The sequence below is a fragment of the Podarcis raffonei genome, chromosome 7 (genome assembly GCF_027172205.1).
Source record: "Podarcis raffonei isolate rPodRaf1 chromosome 7, rPodRaf1.pri, whole genome shotgun sequence".
In the NCBI taxonomy this organism is placed as follows: Eukaryota; Metazoa; Chordata; class Lepidosauria; order Squamata; family Lacertidae; genus Podarcis; species Podarcis raffonei.
The window spans coordinates 43856075-43879318 of NC_070608.1; the positions used below are offsets into that span (position 1 = coordinate 43856075).

The following is a 23244-nucleotide window of genomic DNA, read 5'->3' on the forward strand; positions in this document are numbered from 1 at the left end:
CTGTCTGTCGGGTTGTTCCCCTGTACAGAAGGGCTGACCCCAGTTACCCATACAAACTGAACACCGTTCGAACCAGAGTGAATTAAGTTGGAAACTGGGGACCCTCAGTGTTGCTGAGTAGCAGCGATATGGAAAAGATTGCATGATGCCCCTGTGCCCAATGACATACATGTCATTCCGTGTGCCTTATGATTGCAGTTCTATGGTGAGGTCCCTGAAAACAGAGTGGATGTTACAGTAGCTAATCTAACGGTGACTGATAAGGATCAGCCACACACTCCTGCTTGGAATGCCATGTACCGAATGACTGGTGGCGATCCCACAGGCCGGTTTACTATCAACACTGATCCAAACAGCAACGATGGGTTGGTAACTGTTGTGAAGGTAAGCTATGCCATCAACCAAATTAAGCAGATGCAGATAAATGGCAGAGCGCTAAGTATTAAACAGCTCTGGCTGTTAAACCCAAAAGGCAGATTAGGAGTAGATATTAAAATATATGTATATCCTGTCTCTGGTGAGGGTGGCATTCATCTTCTGGAAGCTTCCCTAGGCATACGCATTGTGTCATTGTAGCTTATAATTTTTTTAAGAACCTAACTAGACTGTTCAAAGGAGCATGTTATCCATTTTTATTTGCAGGAGACCAAAACTTTTTAAGCTCCACCAGTCTCGACCCCCAGCTCAGAAAGTTTTGTAGATGGTGGATTTCATTACACAGCCTCAAAGGGCAGAAAGTAGATTAAATGATCTCATAGCAGACCTATATATCAGTTAGAGTAGTTTTTGAATTTTGACATCTGCACTGTTGCTAAATGGAATGTTCAGGCTGAGTTAAATTAAACTTTAAAATATATATACCCAAACTGTTTCCAATAGCATATATTACTATCTCCAAATGAATAAGGTCTTTTAGTATTACTTCTTGCATTAAAGAAATCTAACTGATATATCATGGACATATAGACCAAGCAACAGTAGGTTATGTGAGCCACTCCTAGTTTGCTCTTGCTGTGTTGTTGTTATTGTTGTTGTTTAGTCGTTTAGTCATGTCCGACTCTTCATGACTCCATGGACCAGAGCACGCCAGGCACTCCTGTCCTCTTGCTGTGCACTATCAAGCAATTATTAATTGGATTATAAAGTTTCGCTTCTAAGAGGCTGATGTAATAGGGCCTTGATTTTGAACAGAAGTATAGGATTGATGTGTTTCTGGTCTTTCGTAAACATTTATGATTCTGTGACTCAGATTTTGCACTTGCTTGAAGTTAATTGCATGCAAAGGTATGCTGCTTAAGATCAAACAACGTGTGCGTGCGCTTGTTTCAACCCAAGTCTGTCCCGATGAGAGTTAAAGAGCAAAATTGATGCTTTAGTGAGAGGAATGCACCACAGTCCTTCTCCCCAGGGTTTGTTTCTTTCTTTCTTTCTTTCTTTCTTTCTTTCTTTCTTTCTTTCTTTCTGGCCCTACTAGTGTTTCCTTCCACTAGCAGAGTGTGATTGAAGGGATGGAGTCTGGATGACAGAGATTGGAGAGGAAAACCAGCAGCCCTCTCCACCGGAGAGCTGATTTTGCTCTTAAAATTAGACTCACCAATTTAACAAGCCAGTCTGCCACTATCATGTGTAGTTGGAACCTCTGAAGACCAATGGTTAAAAGGCTACAGCCCAGTATTTAAAGGCTACATTTGCATTTGTACATGCTCAGGTGCTAAAAAGGAGCAGGCAAAACACAACTCCACAACTGCTTGTGTGTGTGTGTGTGTGTGTGTGTGTGTGTGTGTGTGTGCTGTTGTTGTTGTTGTTGCTGCTGCTGTTGATATCATCTACACATGTCTGTGTATGATAGTGGGAACAGTCCTCTGACCTTCTGTATTTTCATACACCTAAATTATCATCTCAACATGGACTCTTATGGCTCATGCCAGCATTCAAGCATTGAAAATTACAAATAAGTAGGATATTATAGGCATCCTTATGATTTTCAATAGAATATACATTTTTGAACCATGAAAATTGAATACTTTTTTTTTTAGTGGAATGTGAATTATGCTCTAAGAGAGCCACAGCCATTGTTCCACATGTTTCTAGACTCTGTAGCTGCACATTTCCAAGGGTACCAATTGTATCAGGTTCTGCCAATAAGCAGCACATGATGATGTATTTTGTATTCGTGTGCAAATGATGTACTCGCAGTTCCAAACTAGAATGCTCTGAAATGGAAAACAGAACAGAGACACTGAAATCAAACCAAAGAGAAGCAAATTAAAGCCTCCAGAGTATAATCTGCTTGCAGCAGCTCAGTTTGTTTCAAATTAAATTCTTTATTTTAAAACTGTCAGAATAGAGGGGGGGGAAAGGTAAAACTAGGTAAATAAATTAAATGTTGTGGAATCTCCCAAGAGAAGTGCTAAGCCCTTATTAGCTCTAATCCAGTTTAATGATTCCTGATGGAGATGTATTGTAGTAAGCAATCCTTTGCCAGTTTCCATGAAAAATTTCCATGCCTTGATTTCAGCAGCATAAGCTGTGTAGGGAGAAAATATATTCAGCCGTTCTTTAGCCCAAGGTGCCATAATGCAGTTATAATCTTAAAGAAACTTACAGGATTCTGAAGTAGTTAAGTTTGTTTTAGGTATATTTTAGGTTGCTTTTAAAGTTTCGTTCTGCAAATCCCATTGTCCGAAAAAAGGCAAATATTAATGATAATTTGTTATACCCCTAGACATAGCAGAATATTTAATACCCAGGGTCCATCAAAATCAGTGCAGATCTAAGGGCAAGCATCCCCCCCCCCCCAAGAAGTGCAGCCCTGAAGGAGGACACAACACAATGGAAGAGGCAATTTAATTTTCAGGAGCAAGTTTGAGACCAGCGCTCATGGCCCCTGTGTTTTCAGTTACAATTCCCTAAAGACAGAAATTACTTCAAGAAGCTGCAATATTTTCCTTGTAGGCCATAAATAAATGTTTTTACCCCCCAACATGTCTGATAAACTGTCTGCTTAAAATGTTGAAAAATTCTGCAGCCCCATGACAAATGCAACTACTAACATAGTTCTCATTTTGCTTTTGCCAGCCTATTGATTTTGAGACCAATAGGATGTTTGTACTGACAGTAGCTGCAGAAAACCAAGTGCCTTTGGCAAAAGGAATTCAGCATCCTCCTCAATCAACGGCGACTGTATCCATTACAGTTATTGATGTGAATGAGAGCCCGATTTTTGTCCCAGTCACAAAGCTCGTGCGTCAGGAGGAAGGGCTACTTGCTGGCAAGGTCTTAACGTCCTTCACTGCTCAGGACCCTGATCGTTACATGCAGCAGACTACTCTAAGGTACAGTAGGGCCTGCAACGGCCTTATACCTTTATAAATCTCTGTACGTGAGAACCTGATGCATCAAAATCTCTATGCATGAGCCTTGTAGCTCTGCCAGAACCAGGCAGTTAAAAGGCAACGCTCGCCCCATTGCATTTAGTCCAGTGTGCCCACCTGCACAAACCCTGGGTAGAATTGCAGAAAATGTGGGGGGCTGGAAATAGCAAGGCTCGGTGCTTTCAGTACTCCGAAGCCTGTTCTCTCCACTGGCTCACTGCATGCCCCCCTGTGTCATCTTGGGCCTTGATAGCATAGCAAGCCTCAAAATGGATTAACTTTAAACAGGTTAGCCGTCATGCTAATTAGGCTGCCTTCTGCTTAAATACCTAACAGCCAGCTGAGTTGGAATTCTAGGACAGATACATGAATGTCCTCATTATCTCAAGCCATTTCCAACAGCTGCTTAGTCTGTGCAGCTGAACGCTTAGCATGCTTCATAAGAAATTGTGCAACAGGATCGGAGGAAATGCTGCCTTCTGCTTTCCCTACCGGTGAAGTAGCCCTAGCATGACATGCCTGTTCTTTTGCAAGGCTTAGAGGGTAGGCAACAGGGCCAGCATCTGCTCTGTTACCTTGTATATAGGTGCTGGGATTCTTGCACCCAATCGAACATACTATAGCAGCCACACAGTGGTTTATCAGATCAGACTGATGTGAACCATGGGATAAGATTGGATGTATGTTTGCACATGTTCCCCTGAATAAGGGAAACTTGCATACCATTTGAGAAACTTGCCATGATTACAAAGAAGCACATTAAGAGCTAGGTACTTCTCTTCCATTAGTCCATCTTTCTCTAATTTTGTTTGTTTGTCACCTTTCCCTCCTTCCATATTATAGTTTCACCTTTCCTTGCCAGGAACCTGCTTGAAGCATTAGCGCTGCTCGAAACATCACACTGTCTTTCAGTTGGGTTCAGTCTAGGTTGAATGTGTTTCAGTGGAGCAGAAAGGTTATCTGTAAATGAGGGCTTTTAAAAACTTTGTGGATTGGAGTCCCACTAACCCTTAACCCAGTCCCAAGCAGCTGGTATTTATGTCAAAATGCAGTGGGAACAGCATTTGCAAAACAAACAAATAATGTAGTTTAATAATTCATCAGAGATAGCCAGTGATGTAACATTTATGTAAAATAGTTATATAATGCTTTCAAGGCAAGTCTTTTAAATATTATACAGCATTCACCCAGTGTGTATACCTAAGAATGCAAAAAAAAAAAAAAAAAGGCAGACTCGTGATCAGCAGAATCTGTATAAATCCTTAACAACCATCTGGTCTTGAGACGAGCCCTTCTTTTCTCTTCTTCATCTTATAAAGCACATTGGAAATCAATGTGGTGTGTGTGTTTTTGTTAAATTTCTGCAGGTACTCAAAACTCTCAGATCCTGCTAATTGGCTAAAGATTGATTCCATTAATGGTCAGGTAACAACAATTGGTGTTCTGGACAGAGAGTCACCACATGTGAAAAACAACATGTATAATGCTACTTTCCTTGCCTCAGACAATGGTATGTACCTAATGTCAAAGGTTTGTTTGCTTTTTCACCAGAGGGGGGCACGCTAAAATATTGATATAAATATGCACTAAAGTATAGCATCGTAATAGAGTGTAGTACACAAAAGACTCTTTCTGTACAGGTGTTAAATAGATCCGTTGCGAACAACCTGCAACCTTCTGGGCCTCCCTGTCCCCCTGCATATCCCTTGGCCACCTTCCTCACCCTTATCTGAAGATCCTCAGTGTGCAGAACTCCATAGACTAACATTTGCAACAGCTTCAGCTCTAAGTATGTTTCCAAGGCTCATCCTCCCTTGCACCTATGGTGCCTATCTCAGTTTGGAAAAGTGCATAAAGGTGAGAGAGGCAGCATAGGAACATGCTGGAGGACTTTTTAAGATGGAGGGGGAAGGGAGAAGTAAAGGCTGTGTGTGTGTGTGTGTGTGTGTGTGTGTGTAGCCACACCTATAGCCAGTTCCATCAACACATCCCCCAACCACCTGTTGACCTCCACATATGGCCCTTGAGGACAAAATGGTTGTCCACCTTTGTTGATACTTGCTCTTTATTTTGATTTGCCAACAGCCACCTAAAGCCTCTTCTCCAATCATTCTCCCCACACTTTAGATGTCTCCTTACCTTCCCATGCTGCATAGGACCTCTCAATTGCAACCTAATAGTGTGGCCCATCCAGCAACAGTCTGAACTGCTTGCTTGCTATTTCCTGTTCATAGGCAGGTGTTGCTTTTATTGTTTTTGCAGTGCCAGCTGGCTGCTTTTTTTTTTTTCGTTATCAGAGATACCAAGCTTCCATTTTATTTTTGTGCTCACTTGCCTTCATTCTGAATTAGCACACTTGTTTGCTCCCACTCTGGAAAAATTGTCGATGTTGGAAGCCTGGATAGCTCAGTTGGCTAGAGTGTGGTGCTGATAACACCAAGGCTGCAGGTTGAATCTCTGTGTAGGGCAGCTGAATATTCCTACATTGCAGGGCATTGGACTAAATGATCCTCAGGGTCACTCCCAACTCGACGATTCTATGATTCCACAAGGTATTTTTTGCAGTGAGGTGAAAATCTTTTCAAAGAGTTCCTATCCCCTTTCCTAGTTTCAACACAACCCTAATTTTGCAGAGCAAAGTCAACTCTTTGCAACAAATCTATATAATTAATATTATCATGCGCACTCATAAGTCATGTGTTGGTATATGTGCAATAAATAATGCAACCCGCTTTTTAATGTAACCCCGTTTTAGTAGAAAGCAGGCTAATGTTACTTTTCCTTGTTCTATAAGGAATCCCTCCAATGAGTGGGACTGGCACACTTCAAATCTATCTCCTCGACATCAATGATAATGCTCCCCGAGTGGATCCTCAAGAAGCCACAACTTGTCAAACACTGCAACCCAATGCAACAAACATCACAGCCATAGACGATGACATTGATCCAAATGCCGGGCCCTTTGCCTTTGAACTGCCACATCATCCTTCCAGTGTTAGGAATAACTGGACCATTATTCGTATTAGTGGTAATGTGCATTGGTTTTTTGAAAAATGAATATTTGCATCTTTTGGGGGTTATGTTCAGTAGCTAGTTCCCCATCTGCTTGGGCTCGTGACCTGGCAACCCAATGTAATTTAATTGAAGCGAAAAGGGTGGTATAAGTCAAACACTCTTTTAAAGGTTTGTTTTCCTTCTACCTGGCTTAGGCTAGCTTAGCAGAGTTTGTGTGAGCTGTGAGCAGAGTTTGGAACTGGTGTTCATTATGCCAGCTTAACACTGGTTCTGCAAACTTAGGATTGCTCCCTAATTCTGTTTGTGGCATCAGAGAGACTGACTTAAAAGGTTAGAATCCACATACTCTGACTATAACTTAGTGGAAAACTGAGGGCCACTACCTACGTTTAGGTAGAAGTGCACTTGAAAATAACTTCAGATGCAGTTCTGAAAGAGGTCCTAGAACAGACATTTCTCCAGACATTTCATGTCCACATAAAGCATATTTACATAGCTTGTTTTCTTGTTCAGGTGACCGAGCCCAACTGGCTTTGAGGATCAAGTACCTTGAGGCTGGCATCTATGATGTTCCAATAATAATAACAGATTCTGGGAATCCTCCCAAGTCCAGCACGTCTATTTTGAAGGTGAAAGTTTGCCAATGTGATTTAAATGGAGACTGCACTGATGCCGACAGGATTGTAGGTGCAGGGCTGGGCACAGGGGCCATCATTGCAATTCTCCTCTGCATCATCATACTACTCGGTAAGTCTTGGGGCCATGTGACCAGTGATATGTAGTGCCTCATAAAGTAAGATGCAAAGATACATGTTTCAACTGATAGGGTCTTTCCAAAGGATAGGCTATAGATTTGTGGGGCTGCAGGTGGTCTACTAATAGTCCGTCAAGAACTATTATTATTATTTAGTAAATTTCTATAGGACCCTTCATTTGAGGGTCACAGGGCTGTTCACAATATAAAAACACAAAAATACACACCTTGATAACAAATGAAAACAATTACCCGCACCCCCAGTTTAAAAAGCCATGGACTATTTAATTAGCCAAAGGCCTGGGAGCCTAAAGATATGTAACGAAGGTGCCAAGCAAGCCTCCCTGAGGAGAACATTCCACAAACAGGGAGCTGCAGAAAATGCCTGTTTTCATGTTGCCATCCTCCAGACTTCTCATGGACGAGGCACACAAAGAAAGGCCTCAGATTACCGTATTTTCCCCTCTATTACACGCAGATTTTTTCTCCTAAAAAGTAAGGGGAAATGTCTGTGCGTGTTATTGAGCGAATGTGTGGTCCCTGGAGCTGACAAGCGCGAGTGAAGGCAAAAATCAGGCAAATATCAAATCGTAGGGAGGAAAGGAGGAAGCTGCTGCTTTCCTGCATTCTGCCTCAGGGTCTTACTGCCCACCCGCTTCTGTTTCCTTACTGTGTTTGCTCAAACGGAACAAAGAGCAGAGAAAACCCCTCCCCTCCAGGCAAGCAGAGTGGAAAGCAGAGCGTCCTTCCTTCTAATTCCTCTCCGTGCGTCTGGGACTCGAAGGCAACATGCAGGTTGGGGGGGGGGAGGGAGAGAGAGAGCTGGTTGGCTTGTGGGGGGGGGACTTTTGCCTTCCTTTCCTCCCTCCGGTAAAACCCCTCTCCTGCATTCTTAGCCAGCTGCTTCTCTGCACACCCCTCTCCTTGTCGCTTCTATGTTTTTCCTTCCCTCCCTACTTAAAACGTGGTTCCAATCACGGATCCACATGGATCCTCAGGATCTTTGCATTGAGTCACCCCAAATTCACCATCAGATCACATAGCAATGATCTGATGCAAAAACAGGGCTGCAATGGTGCAAAAACATGGTTACAAAGCACGGATCCACATGGATCCTCAGGATCTTTGCATTGGGTCACCCCAAATTCACCATCAGATCACATAGCATGTCCATGGCTACAGCCTGCACCAAAAAAATCACGCACCCACTGTTGCCTGGGGCTGCAATGGTACAAAAACGTGGTTACAAAGCATGGATCCACATGGATCCTCAGGATCTTTGCATTGGGTCACCCCAAATTCACCATCAGATCACATAGCATGTCCATGGCTACAGCCTGCACCAAAAAAATCACGCACCCACTGTTGCCTGGGGCTGCAATGGTGCAAAAACGTGGTTACAAAGCATGGATCCACATGGATCCTCAGGATCTTTGCATTGGGTCACCCCAAATTCACCATCAGATCACATAGCATGTCCATGGCTACAGCCTGCACCAAAAAAATCACGCACCCACTGTTGCCTGGGGCTGCAATGGTGCAAAAACGTGGTTACAAAGCATGGATCCACATGGATCCTCAGGATCTTTGCATTGGGCTACCCCAAACTCACCGTCAAATCACATGTCTGTGGCCGCAGCATGAAGCACAAAAATGATACATCCACTGTTTCATTCAGAATTTTTTTTTCTTGTTTTCCTCCTCTAAAAACTATGTGCGTGTTATGGTCAGGTGCATGTTATCGAGCGAAAAATACGGTATAATCACAAAGCCTTGCTTGGTTCTTGTGGGAAAAGGCACTCCACAGTATACTGTGATCGCCACTGACATGCTGAAGCTAGTAACCCCTTAATGGAATATTTTGTTTCACATGAGTGGCAGGCCATCACATGGGTTAACTCGTTTGCTTCGTTTCTACACTCATTGTAGCTTCTGAAATGCTTTCATCACAACTATAAGGTGATTTATTTGCATTTGGAAATGGTGAGCAGTTGATCATTCCATGGCAGAGTTTCAGTTCATGGCCTCTTTTTGAAAGTTATCTTCACAAGGGATCAGATTCAGAATTAACTGGAGTCTACATAGCTACCATGGTGATAGTGTTAGTACATCTCTCTGTACATATGTATCTTTACTTCAAAGACCAGAAGGACTGTATATCGTAGATAGTAGTGTTTAGCTTTGTCTTGTGGCTGGACACAATAAACCCTGTGCTGCTTTGATGTGGGTGGGAGAGAAGTTAGTCCCTTAACCAGAGACTCTGGAAGAAGCTATTCTGCTGGGAGTCGGAAATCTCTGAAGACTTCGCTGGGGCTCCTCATACTCCGCTGCTACATCACACTAGTTGAATGTTGTGAACTATCAACTGACTTTCACAAGTCACCAACATACAGTATATGTCAGATTTGCATTTGACCATTTAGACTTTACAAAGACATGTGCATCCAGTAGTTTTCTTCTCCTTACCATGCTTGAGATCTTTAAAATGCAAATCAGCCATTAGTATTGAATGTACTAATTTCATGCACTTTCTAAAACAGATTGAGAACCTTTGGCCCTCCAGATGTTACTTTACTCCAGCTCCCATCAGCCTCATGACCAATGATCAGGGATGAATGAAGTTGTGAAGGACCACAGGGTCCCCATGTGTTTTTAAAACAGTAGTAATCTGAAAACGAGCTAATATCATCTGCTTTTGCTCTTCTCCACCTCCTGTAGTTCTGGTTCTGCTGTTTGTTGTTTGGATGAAACGTCGTGATAAGGAACGTCAGGCCAAACAGCTGCTCATTGACCCTGAAGATGATGTAAGAGACAATATCCTGAAGTATGATGAAGAAGGTGGTGGAGAAGAAGACCAGGTGAGAAATGGGCTCATAGTTACTAATAGCACAATGAGAAAACAGCTGGAAACTGGGATGGGTTGGGGGATATAGAAAGTCTTGGAAATAATCCAGAAAATTCTTTGTGTGCATATACTGAGACCAGCAACAAGATTTGTTCTGGACCCAAATATTGACATTTCTTCCCAATACTTTCCCACTATCCAAAACCGGGGCTCTCAACTTATTTCAGATTCATTCCAGATGCAAGACAGAACATCACATTTTACACATTTCTATGTGTTTGGAAGCAGCAACCCCGTGCATCAAAAGAGGCTAATTCTTTCCTTTGTAAGGAGAAGGCAGGGTTATTGATTGCTTCCATGAGCTTTCCCCAACTTCTATTTGATCCTTCTGGAGGCAGACATAATCATTAAATAACAATTAAAGTTGGCTGCAGAACACTTGGGAGTACTAAATGGGGATAATAAGCTCACTTCACCTCCTATCCTTCACTAGTATAATCACAGGCAAAGGTGCTTGTTTTCAGAGATGGTACAGAGCCATGAAAACCACATGGGAAGATGGTCACTAGGAGAAAGGATGCTTTTTGCCTTTAAATTGAGGCTTCTACCAGCACTTAGTATATAATGTGTGTGCTGAATGACGAATCTGAAAATGAGTCATAGCAGTGGGAGGAAGCCAGCTTTTCCTTCTCTCATTCTCTTCCACTGAGCATCTCTAGCAAATAATGATACATCTGTAGCAAATAATAGATACCAAAGGACTTATAAACTCATGGTGTTTGGTCCATGATCCCATCAATGTTATGGGTCAGGTTCTGGGTTGAAAAGTGTTCAGTTTTGCTTTATACTAGGCTAAGTGTAGCAGCCTTAGATAATGGAATAGTTCACTTCGGAGTGAAGAACATAGCGTTGAAGTCTATATCCTATCAGAGACCATTGGATGCTTTAATATCTACATATCATATTTGCCCTTAAGATTAAATCTGAATAGTTCTTTTGGAGAAGTATTAGTGTAAAATATAAAAGGGGGAAAACCTAATGGAGCTTGTGCAGTTAAACAAAAGCAGAGACGAAGAGTGAGTATTTTAATTACTGAAAGCTGTTCATTAAGGTTCATGCTTCAGTTCTCAAAACATTTAGACCACAACAGATATTTTTTAGGGTAAAATAATTGGCTATACGCAGTTTTAGAAATGTGATTTTTTTTTGTTTTCTGAGCATTGCAACAAAATCCTTAAGAGTAAAAAAAAAAAATCTGTGTGGAATGTATAACAGTGTACTAAACAGAAATATTTTTAATTATCTTTGTTTAACTTTTCACTATGTGACCCTGTACCTATAAGTAGATGAATTTTAATAATTTTATCAGTATGAATTTCAGCTGGTGCATCTCCCCAAAAGTGTCAGCCCTGTCAAGAAGTTTTGCTAAAGACACTACATATTACAGCATTAAAAAACACCACACGCAAACATTCACTATATATGTGGTGCAGTGGTTACTTTCAGGAAGTGCCAGTAGTCTAGAAAGAAAGTTTCATCCACCAAAGGCATGGGTAGGCAAACTAAGGCCCGGGGGCCAGATCCAGCCCAATCACCTTCTAAATCCAGCCCTCAGACGGTCCGGGAATCAGTGTGTTTTTACATGAGTAGAATGGGTGCTTTTATTTAAAATGCATCTCTGGGCTATTTGTGGGGCATAGGAATTCGTTCTTTTTCTCTTTTTCCCCCAAAATATAGTCTGGCCCCCCACAAGGTCTGAGGGACAGTGGACCGGCCCCCTGCTGACCCCTGGTCTATGCCATCTGCCTTGGCAAGAAGCATAGTGCTGAAAGATATCTGATCTGCCAGGGTTTTCACACAAAAGGCCCACACAGGCCATTGTGGATGACGCAGGCTTCCCTCTTGGAGAAAAGGCCTTGATGCTGCTGGGAAGCCAGGGTCAATACATGGAAGGCCACAGAGCGTCAGTCATGTTACCAGCCTTGGGCAGAAAGAGAGAGACTGACCATTTGGCTTTTGAGTTATCAAAAGGACCAGCAAGGCACCTAAAAGCTAAAGGGAAGAGAATTCAGGCAGTACAAAAACAGCACAGATCAAAATTCAAGACATGGGATGACTTGGGACCCTTTCCTTCATTTTCTGCTAGGGAGAAAGTATAATTCTCTACAATTGTTCTCAGCTTCTAAGAGCTCTGGCCCAGGCCCTGCATGCCACCTCCGTGGTTTATATTGGGGCACAAAACATTATTGGCATCCTTCTTCACATTGTGCAAGCAGGGCTCTCCATGCACAGGTTGTCACCTTATTTAGAGAGGCAAAAGAGTGTCTGCAACTGTGCTCACTTGTCAGAAGCATTAAGCAGTTTTTCACAGGGACAGCTGATCTCAGGGTAATCAGAGTTAGCACTGCAGGAACCACCTCCATTCAATACATTCTGCAAAGTAGATGGATGGATTCATTATTTTGAGCCATTGAGTATGGATTCATTATTTTGAGCCATTGAGTATGTATCCTATCTTCTTGAGAGCCACATGAGAGTCTTTCAGGCATAATCCCTTGGAGTTCCAACACAACCTTAGGAGTCCCAATACTCCCTTCCTTTCTGTGGCTCTAAAACAGGCATAGGCAAACTCCGGCCCTCCAAGTGTTTGGGACTACAGTTCTCATCATCCCTGCCCACTGGTCCTGTTAGCTAGGGATGATGGGAGTTGTAGTCCCAAACATCTGGAGGGCTGGAGTTTGCTCATGCCTGCTCGACACTGACACCAGAGGTATGTAACCTGGTGCCCTCCATCATTCTGAACTGCCATCATTACTAACCATTGGCCATGCTTGGCTGAGGCTGATGTGAGTTGTAGTTCATAACATCTGGAGGGCATCAGGTTGCCTATCCCAGGTCTAGGCCATTATGAAAGCTGGTCACTCAGAATGATGCCCTTCTTGGAAAATCAGCTTACCACAGTTTCACTTCAAAAGGACCTCAACCTCTTCCAGAGCTTTCACCAAAATGTTTTCACCTGCTACGTTTATAACTCCGGTTACTTTTATCACAACAAGCAAGAAATAGTATATATTAATTAAACTAGGAGAAGAGATTTGACTTCAACAACCATTTGTAAATTCTTAGTTAATACATTGCAGAACGTTTCTCATCCTATTTACTCTGCACTGTCTCATTTGACACAGCGATCCTTTCTGGGATGTGGGGTGGTATGGGGCAGCCTGCTATGCAAAACAAAGCACAAGAGTCATAATGTTTTACCAAGATCTACCTTATGCCTGGGGGTTGTGCCTTTTCTCTCCTGAGAACTGAGAAGGATGTGTGAGAAGGATGTGGCAGTTGTTAAATACCTTATTTGCTTCTTTGGATCCACTTGTAGTGAAAAAGATAAACAGGATAAGGATGTGGATTTATATGTTTGGTTTTTCCTAATCCTTACCCTGTGCTGACACATACTGAAGGTAAAATAATGAAATCTAGAACATCTCCTAAATGCAGCCCCAGATATTTAATAATCCCTTCAGAGGACCTAGCATTTCTAGAACCATCTATTTTTAATTAAAATGGTGGCTGAATATTAGATGGGCGCTTTCGCCTGAAGATTATTTGTGGTCGCACAGGATGTCATCCAGTTTGGTGTTGATGAAAAGCTATCCTGACAGTTCCTCTCCATCTTACATCTAAAAGGTAGTCTACACAAACAGCAGATGACATGGTAATTCATGGACTTTATGGCCTTGCATTGCATGTGATATATCACATGGCTGAATGCTTTCCCAATTTTTTTTTAAAAACCCACAAACTTTTGGTTGGATTACAATTCGCATCATACCTAACCATTACCAGTGTTGGTTGGAGCTGATGGAACATGTCGTCCAAAAGCATCTACAGGACTTTGCCATTCTCCAAATGTGTTATCCAGAACTGCACAGTTCTGTCCTTGTTTGTGTTTCAGAATGAATATGTCTAGCATTTTATTTGTGTTACAGAGGAGTCAATATTGGCAACTTTCTGCATATATTAAATAGGTATTTTACTAGGCAAATTGTTTAGTCACAGATGAATGCTACTTCTGAATCTGTTTCGCAGTAGAAAATGGATGAGGTGTAGCACAAAGCAGCCAACTGGAATGGCATTGTAAATGGAGACAGGGACACTATGGAGGCAATAAGCATTCTGTTTTACTCTAAATGGATGTGTGTGAGAGATGAAAATAAATTCAAGATACATTCTGAATTGGTTTTATAATTCTCAATATATGCATTCATTTGTAGGAATGGAATTTCCCTTGCTAAATTCTCAAAACATTGTGATTGCCTATTACTTTCACAGGACTATGACTTAAGTCAGCTCCAGCAACCAGACACTATAGAACCAGATGCCATCAAACCTGTCGGAATAAGACGACTTGATGAAAGACCTATCCATGCAGAACCTCAATATCCGGTCAGATCAGCAGCTCCTCATCCTGGGGACATTGGAGACTTCATTAACGAGGTAAAATAAGGAGAGGAGGAGAAACAAAGATTCATTTTAGCACCTATTAGACACCACCTGTGCAGACAATGAATAATAGCTTTTACATTTGAAGAATAATATTTTTTTAAAAAAAGTTGCTTATACAATGAAAATTATCTGGTTTGGTAGACATAAATATGGTTCTTTTTAAGCACATGGAAATTTAATTAAATCATTCAAACTGAAAAAGGGAAATGCATCAATTAACTTTTGTGTGCTGATATTAATTACATTCATAATATGTTATCAGTCTTAACCACAATATATCCAAGAGGGATTATTCACTGGGTTCCACATAATAAATAGACTAGCAAAGTGATAGCTTAGCCTACATTCATGTATTAATTCCAATTCATAACACAGGAAGTTCATTTTTATTTTCCTCACACATCACCCTTTGAATTCCAAAAACAGGAAATTCAGTACTTCTACAAAGACCAAAAGTTCCATCAAATAAGATTAATGTGAGGATAGCAAAATTAATGTTACATAAATGCTTCAAACACTTGCCTTGCTGTGGAGCTTTAAGTGCCTTTTTGCATTAATACATAGCCAGGATATATCTCTATTCAGGCAATGCTGTGTAGGATTACCAGTGTTTCTTGTGCTTTTTATGTTACTTTTGCCATTGACCAAATTTTATGGTGTGTGTAAATGCCTACTTGAATGCGATTTGAGGAACTAGGCTTTGATCTGTTCTTTGTGCATAGTGCTTTGGAAACTATAATAATATTGAACAGAAGAAGTAATCTGAATATAAATTAAAACATAAAAATGTTGGGTGGTCATAGACATTGCCCTGCATTTCTGTTATTGAATACATGAATAAGCAACATAACATTGAATAAGAACTTTAATGCAAATGAAAGCAAATACTGTAGGAAAGCAACATAAATATGAAGAAGTTTTAAGTATAAGATCACAGTTAGGTAGTCTTGTGTTGGTTTTATGTCACTTATTCTTGAAAACTGGGCTACAAAAGTAGCCCATTGCCAAGATGTGCCTTTGATTAAACAAAATGACTGGGTGATTAGGCAATATGATGCTGCTGTTACCAGAATTTAGTTCCCATCAGCTGTGTGCATATGGCTACACCCCTGACCTCCATGGTGCCAATCAAGTACTTCAGCAAACTTGCTCTGCCAATTAGAAGACCTCGGCACCTGCCAGGATTTCCTGGGTCCAACTCAAGCACACTCGGTTATTCCTGTTCACCCAGGCTTCAGCTCATGACAGAATGGAGATAAACCTTTCTGGTGATGGGAAATCTCATCACTGAAGTGCTACTGACATGACCATGGTGCTGGGCTTTCCTGGCCATATCCCAGAGGAGTTTTTTGTGTGTGACAGGCTAAAATGCGACTGAATCTCCTGTCTCTGGTAGGGATGCAATGTGATCCTTGATACTGGTTCCAATAGCGATTCAACACATTTGCACTTAACAAATTTTAACTATTCCCAAGCCAGTACCTTAACTTTTTGAAAATAACATTGCTTACGTCTTTAATGACATTTCAAATCAGGCTGAAAACTCATTGAGCCACTTCACCCCCTGGAGTTACTGGTCTTTGTCATTAATGTTAGTTGGATTTATACATAAAATGCTTTTTGTTTGAGGAGAGTCCTTCCCAGAAGTGTAAATCACACTGACTTTGAAGATGCACTGGTGATAAATGGGTTGTGGTGGATAAAATGACTCTTATAGGGGTACTGCCTGGGGCAGGGACAGGCTTGGGGTGGGATTTTCCCCCACCCCCAGCCCACCAAATAGATCACTTAGTTCTAGAATGGGACAAATTTCAGGGCACTGTGTTTATGATTCCCCACAACTCAACACATCCCCCCAAAAATCCATTTCACATTGTTCAAGGCATAGCTTGTAGGGTGTGCTAATGATTCTGCACACACTGCGCAACCCACACACACACTTTGTCCAGAAAAAAATAAGCAGTTTGCATTATTAATTCAGGCCCCAGTACAAACAAGGTGATAGAAAAATTAACTGATCATTTTATAATAAATAATAAAATGTTATTATAAAAGTAGATGCATCAAGCTCACCTTTTAACGTTCACAAAATACAAGTCATGCCCATTTTTTGGTTACATTAATAAATACCATAAATTTTCATTAAGATGTAAACAGTGACTATGCTTTCTCTGTGTGTTTGGCTAAGTCACAGGGAGCAAAAAATGTGTGAGAGGAGGGTCAACAACAAAATAATGAACGTTAATGGTGGTTAATGGCTAACATAATCACCTCAACAGTGAATCAGTGAGACAGAAGGTAAAGTGAATACACATTTCAGCAGCACTTAGTTAGCAGACATGGGACGTGGGTGGCGCTGTGGGTAAAAGCCTCAGCGCCTAGGACTTGCCGATCGCATGGTCGGCGGTTCGAATCCCCGCGGCGGGGTGCGCTCCCATCGTTCGGTCCCAGTGCCTGCCAATCTAGCAGTTCGAAAGCACCCCCGGGTGCAAGTAGATAAATAGGGACCGCTTACCAGTGGGAAGGTAAACAGCGTTTCCGTGTGCTGCACTGGCTCGCCAGATGCAGCTTGTCACGCTGGCCACGTGACCCGGAAGTGTCTGCGGACAGCACTGGCTCCCGGCCTCTAGAGTGAGATAAGCGCACAACCCTAGAGTCTGTCAAGACTGGCCCGTACGGGCAGGGGTATCTTTACCTTTTTAAGATCAAATGCTGAGGAAGAGGGATGCTGGCTAAATCATATTGGAACAAATGTGTCATATTAAAAAACCATGATGTTAGGGAAGGTCACTGCAAGCAAGTCTACAAAGAGCAGGCAAGCAGACTGGGCATTTCCTCACAGATATAAAATTAAACTACAGAGAACCAGGTGCACTGCATACAGGTGCTTTAAGAGCAAAGAGCTGGATGTGATTCAAGAGAGTTTAGCTAGATTTTGGGATTTTAGATGCATGTTCTCTACCTCCCAGACTGCAAATGGGAAATCCAATCACCCTACCTGTATATTTTTGACAGTATAAAATAGAACTTCGTGTCACTCATAGCAACTGAAGTAGACAGCTCAAATTATTCAATTGTTCTTCATTTCCAAATTATATTCCGCATTTAGGTATGAAATGTAAAGCCTTTAGGCTGTATATTGAAGATTGTTCTGGTTACAACAAAGTAAAAAACCTATTTCTCAGATGGTTATTTGCCAATTTTTTTACTTTATGGATCAGATTTTATGAAAAATTAAGCTGTCCTTTTTCAGTGCTCAGTGTTAAATCTAGGTACCAATTTATACTGTTTAGAATATGAAATGCTTGTTTTGCTGTAAATGCAAATTTGAGGCAACTTCAGCAGAGTCTCTGTAAAACTGCCTTTCAGAGGCCTCTTCTCCACCAGACAGTTTGCACATTAAGTGCAGCCTCTGGAACATTGAATTTTTCATTGCAGTTTTATCCTATAAACTCTATAGCACCAGCAGTTTTATATCATCATCTGCTAGCGGTAGATGCTGAACTAAGAGAATCTAACTCCCAGCTTGAAAGGACTTAAGAAGATTGCTCTGTCCGTTGTTGATGTAGATGGCTGACACACAACAGTGCTCTTGCTACCTTAGAAAAGATACATTTGCCTGCTGAAGCCTTAAACGCCCATTCTAGAGCCAGGTAAGCTGGCTTTACTGGTAGTGATGGCAGCAGGACTGAAATGAGACCTTGCACTCCAGGCCAGCACATCGGTGCTTATTCACAAGGTTGCTATCATGCAGTCTTCCCCAACCTGATGCCCTTTGATGTCATTTAACTTACAAGTTCTACAGACCCCCAGAATGATGTAGCTTGCAGCTGATGGGAACTGTAGTAAAAACGTTCTGTAAGTCACGAGGTTGGAGGCTGCTATAATGCTTTTCAGAATTCTTAGCAGTTTGCATTTGTGATTTGCTTTCAAAAACAAATGTGCCAGAGAGGTTGGCCTCTCTGTTTGCTTTTGGAGCTTTAGCCAGATGACCTTGCCTGCTTCTCAGTTTGTGCCTTACAAACGTGAGTTCTCCCTTGGTTGACGTTGCTTCAGTTTATATGGGGGGTGGGGAATCAGGAACAATAGATCCAGAAAAAAATGCATATAATTGCACTGTGTTAAACAGCATAAACTAACGAATTAGATCCAGATGTTTCAAGTTGATATCATCCATATGCCATTATACAAATGTAGGGCTATTTATTTGCCAGCACCTTTCATCTAGACTCACAGAAAGTGGATGGCTAATCCTATCTGTGCAGATAGAGATGGTCTTCTGTGTCTACTGCATTTTCTTCACATAAATGCCAGTGATTACAGGAGCTGGGGGAGGGGGTGGGAGGCAACTAACAGAGGCTCTTTCCAACACTTCAATCAGTGCTAGGACTGCTGCTGACCCAGCCTGCTTCCCCCTGAGCTCATCTTCTCACATCTGCTGCTGGTGCTGAACCCACACAATAGCACCAACCTGTCAATTTTTTGCTCCTGTGCATGTCTTTGGATGCAGCATTTGATCAGGTTCATTTGAATCCCTGGGCGTGCCCGTTACGACTGTTTGACAGTTTCATTTAATAGGTGACCATGGGAGCTTCGCACGCTGAGTTTGCAATATTTGATAGGTTTTGCTTGATCTCTAGATCCAGGCTGCTTGAATTAGCATAATTTGAGAGCTGCCGGAATTTGTGCTTGTGTTACTGATGTTGGCTGGCGTATCTGTCGCTGTGTTTACATGATCAAAAGCAAAGGGTTTCGCATTACCTGGTGACACTTCCAGCTGTTCACAAACTTGTTAATACCTGCAGTTGCTTCCCTTCCCCCTTCCTCCTCTTCTTCGTAATACAATTTTTATTGAATTTCCCAATTCTTACAAATTGACTTCAAATTAAATAGTTACATTGTTTCGTGGATTGACTTCCCACCCACACCGCCAGTGTTTTTGTTCAAACCATTTTCTGCAGCATTATATATCAAGCTCTTATCTGTTACAGAAATCCCTCTAATGCAATTCTTCTGCTGCTCCTATTTCGAATCCTGCCCGCAATTTCATTTGACCGTAGTGATTTTTCAGATAGTCCAAAAAAGGCCTCCATTCTCCTCTTCTTCATCAAGGGGGGGCAGCCAAGTTCAGGGAAATGGCATTTTCCCTGGTGGTCCCATTTCCCTTCAAATAAGCAACGCTGACACCAAACTCTACATACATTAAACATAATAGAAACACCGCCACCCAACCCCTCCCCCATCCATCTTCCCTCTCTCCACCCCCCTTTCTTTTTTCTTTCTTTTTTCTTCTCCCCCTAATGCCTCAACAAATGAAACGGATTTGTAAAAATGTTACGTGGAAGAAGAAGAAAAAAATACGAGGCACTACACTTCTGTAAAACAAGAAAATCCTTAATAAAAAATAAATGCAGGTGTAGAGATGACCTAGGGGTGCTATCCTCACTTCATTATTTCCCCTCCTTTCTGTCTTTCGTTACAGGGACTTAAAGCAGCAGACAATGACCCTACAGCCCCTCCTTACGACTCCCTTCTAGTCTTTGACTACGAGGGCAGTGGCTCCACAGCTGGGTCACTGAGCTCCCTCAACTCTTCGAGTAGTGGTGGTGAGCAAGACTATGACTACCTAAACGATTGGGGCCCACGTTTCAAGAAACTTGCCGATATGTACGGAGGAGGCGATGACTGAACACGACGAGCGGAGGAGGCGATGGCTGGATGTTGCGTTTGGACAAGTACAAACCTTTCCACTGGTATTCCCAACAAGCGTACAGAAGCTAGGCTTTAACTTTGTAGTCTACTAGCACAAGTGCTTGCTGAAGGCTTTGGCATAGGCTGCAAACCTATTTGGGCTCACTGGGAATATCAGTCATCCAATGCTGTTTGGAAAAAAAAAGGAAAACAAACAATTGAGCTCAGTTACACTTGAATTTTACAGTACAGAAGCACTGGGATTTTATGTGCCTTTTTGTACCTTTTTCAGATTGGAATTAGTTTTATGTTTAAGGCTTTAAATGGTACTGATTTATGAAAAGATGAGACAAACCACATTGGGGTGGGGAGAAAGTTCAATCACCAATATGCTTCAACATGCTTTTGTTACATTGCATTGCTTTTATTAAAATAAGGAAATTGGAAAAAGAAAAAAAAACCTCATGGGGAAATTTTGTTATTTGGGGGAGGGGGGAGAAGGCCATGAAAATGAAAAAAAAATGTACAATACTTCTAGTTTTAGATGATAGGGTTTTTCACTAAAATTCTAAAACTTATGCAGCTGGTTGCAAATAAAGGGAGTTTTCATATCACCAGTTTGTAGCAGAACTGATTTTCTTTTCTTATGATAGAATGTTAGACACATTTTGGTCTTAATCCATATACACATTTTTTTAAGCATTTTACAATACTTTTTTTCCCACTTCACTGTAAAAAAATGGTATGTGTACATAATGTTTTATTGGCATAGTCTATGGAGAAGTGCGGAGACTTCCGAACATGTGTATGTATTATTTGGACTATGGATTCAGGTTTTTGCATGTTTATATCTTTCGTTATGGATAAAGTATTTACAAACAGGTTGCAAACAAGTGACATTGATTCAATTGTTGAGCTGTAGTTAGAGTACTCAAGGTTTGGGTTTTTTTATTATTTTGTTTTCGTTTTTATTTGTTTGGGGAGGGAGAAAAGTTCTTAGCACAAATGTTTTACATAATTTGTACCAAAAAACAAGCAAACAAAATGAAGACAGAGAGATAAAACTCAAGGGATAGCCTGATACTGATGGCTCAAGCAATTACACAGTATGTTAAAAAGAGCTTTTAAACCAGAGAGACGTCTGACAACAGCTTTGCCTCTGTATTATGTACCAGAATATAAATGATACACCCCTGACCCCAATGTTCTGAATAAAATGCTAATTTTGGATCTTGTGACTGGATTGAACTTCTTTCCACTTGAAGAGCATGAATTGGAATTTTTTTAAAAAAATCAGGAAACACTAACAGAAAAGCCTTAACATTTCATTCAGAAGGCTAACAAAAATATTGTAATACTTCCTTGTCTTTTGATCCAGCAAATCCCCTTGTTGAAGTGAGGACACCAATCAATAGACAGAGGGGTCACATCATGACAAGGTCTTCCCCTTATTTACTACAGTGAGGGAGCATTTCTGCACAGAAACTTTTGCGAGCACCAAGATGTCTCTGTCATTGCATTGAGTAGGGAAGCATGCATCTCTGAGCAGATGAGGTACTGAGCTATGGGTACAGTGATGTGAAAATTAGGCCACATCTCTTACATGAGCCCCATTGGGATGAATGTGAATTGTATATAAAAACGCAGGTGCATGGTATCGTGGGAGCTAAAACTTGGGTGTAAAGCCCAAAGGGAGGATTCCATGAAAGTGGGAAACTGAAAATTTTGGCAGGCCTCCTTGAATTAGCCCAGAATTCTAACATATTGTTGGTGAATGCAACAGATATAATATGATAATGGAATGACTTTGGGAAGTGGGAATTAGTGTGCCAATCAGTAGGTCTATGTCGGAGGGTAGTGGGGGTGGTGAAGGATCCAGCTTGTGGACAGATCCTGAATGTTGCCACCCTGCCATTCAGTTGGTGTCACCATGAGATCAGGTAACTTAAAAGGAAAGAATCAAGGTTGCTCTTCCCATTGTTACTTTTCCTCCTTTGTTGTCATGACATGGTTGGAAGCTCCCCCTTTTCTTTTGCAGCTTGCCTGAGTGCAGGCAGCAGTTCAACCAAGCCATGTCTGCAAAGGCCCACTTGGGCCTTGCATTCAGCATTGAATTGAAATTCATCACCCAATGCAAACCCAAGTGGGAACTCACCGGTAAAGCGGATCCAAGCAGAGCCTGCATTGGGCCCCATATTAGAAAATGCTGAATGGTACCCAATGGGGAGCACATTCTAATGGAGGGGTCGGCAAGGTTTATCTCGCCTGGGCCGGTTCTCACCCATGGAGATCCCTCCATGGCCCGGATTGCGCGTGAGCACGTGCGCCCGTGATTTTCATTGTCTGCGTAGATGTGATTTCCGGCGCCGCAGAAGCAAGTCCCCATGCTGCGCTATGCCAGTTTAGCACAGTGCGCGGGGACTCGCCGAGCGGGAGGCTCGTGGGCCGGTTAAACAACTCCCATGGGCAGCTTGTGGCCCATGGGCCTGAGGTTGCCGACCCCTGTTCTAATGCTCCTGATCATTCTTTTGCAGCTGCAGCTTTACGTGTCTCATACCTGACTTCAGATGTGGGGAACATGGGCATGGCTGGGGGGGCGGGAACAACCCTGTGGGTCCAATTAAAGCCCCTGGCAGAACTAATTTGGCTTCACACTGGACATTCCCATGCCTGGTCTAAGCTACAGATTTGGGAAAGGTTTATGACTTCATTTTAATTCGCTATTATTGGAGGCTCATTTTCTCTTCAGCTCTTGTCAGTTATATTACTAGAAATAGTGGATTTAATTGGACTTAATTTCTCTAGTTTCCCTTCAGTTCAGAATTACAGGAGAAAATGTGGTTTTAAAATAGAATTCTTTATTAACCTATTTGTATCCCAGCCCTATAAATGGATCATTGGGGTCTTCCTCAGTTGTATTGCATTAATGACAATTACTCACAAGGCCTACATAGCTGCAGGGCAGCAGAGCTTCCATTTGTGTGTGTATATGTGCCTACATGTGTGGGTGTCCGTGTGCATGTGATAGATATTTAATTTCTAGTAGGTCTGAATGCCTC

At 41.8% G+C, this 23244-nt stretch overlaps 1 protein-coding gene across 1 annotated transcript in view; it reads left to right on the plus strand.

Annotated features, from left to right (window-relative positions):
* CDH2 (cadherin 2) overlaps positions 1-21415 on the plus strand; it is a 124981-nt gene extending 103566 nt beyond the window's left edge. The window contains exons 9-16 of the mRNA XM_053396327.1: positions 199-384; positions 3079-3335; positions 4742-4884; positions 6169-6402; positions 6903-7136; positions 9862-10001; positions 14321-14485; positions 19977-21415. Of these exons, the coding sequence (XP_053252302.1) occupies positions 199-384; positions 3079-3335; positions 4742-4884; positions 6169-6402; positions 6903-7136; positions 9862-10001; positions 14321-14485; positions 19977-20183 (1566 nt within the window). The 3' untranslated portion in view covers positions 20184-21415. The remainder of the gene's footprint in view (positions 1-198; positions 385-3078; positions 3336-4741; positions 4885-6168; positions 6403-6902; positions 7137-9861; positions 10002-14320; positions 14486-19976) is intronic.
* Positions 21416-23244: the final 1829 nt, after the last annotated feature.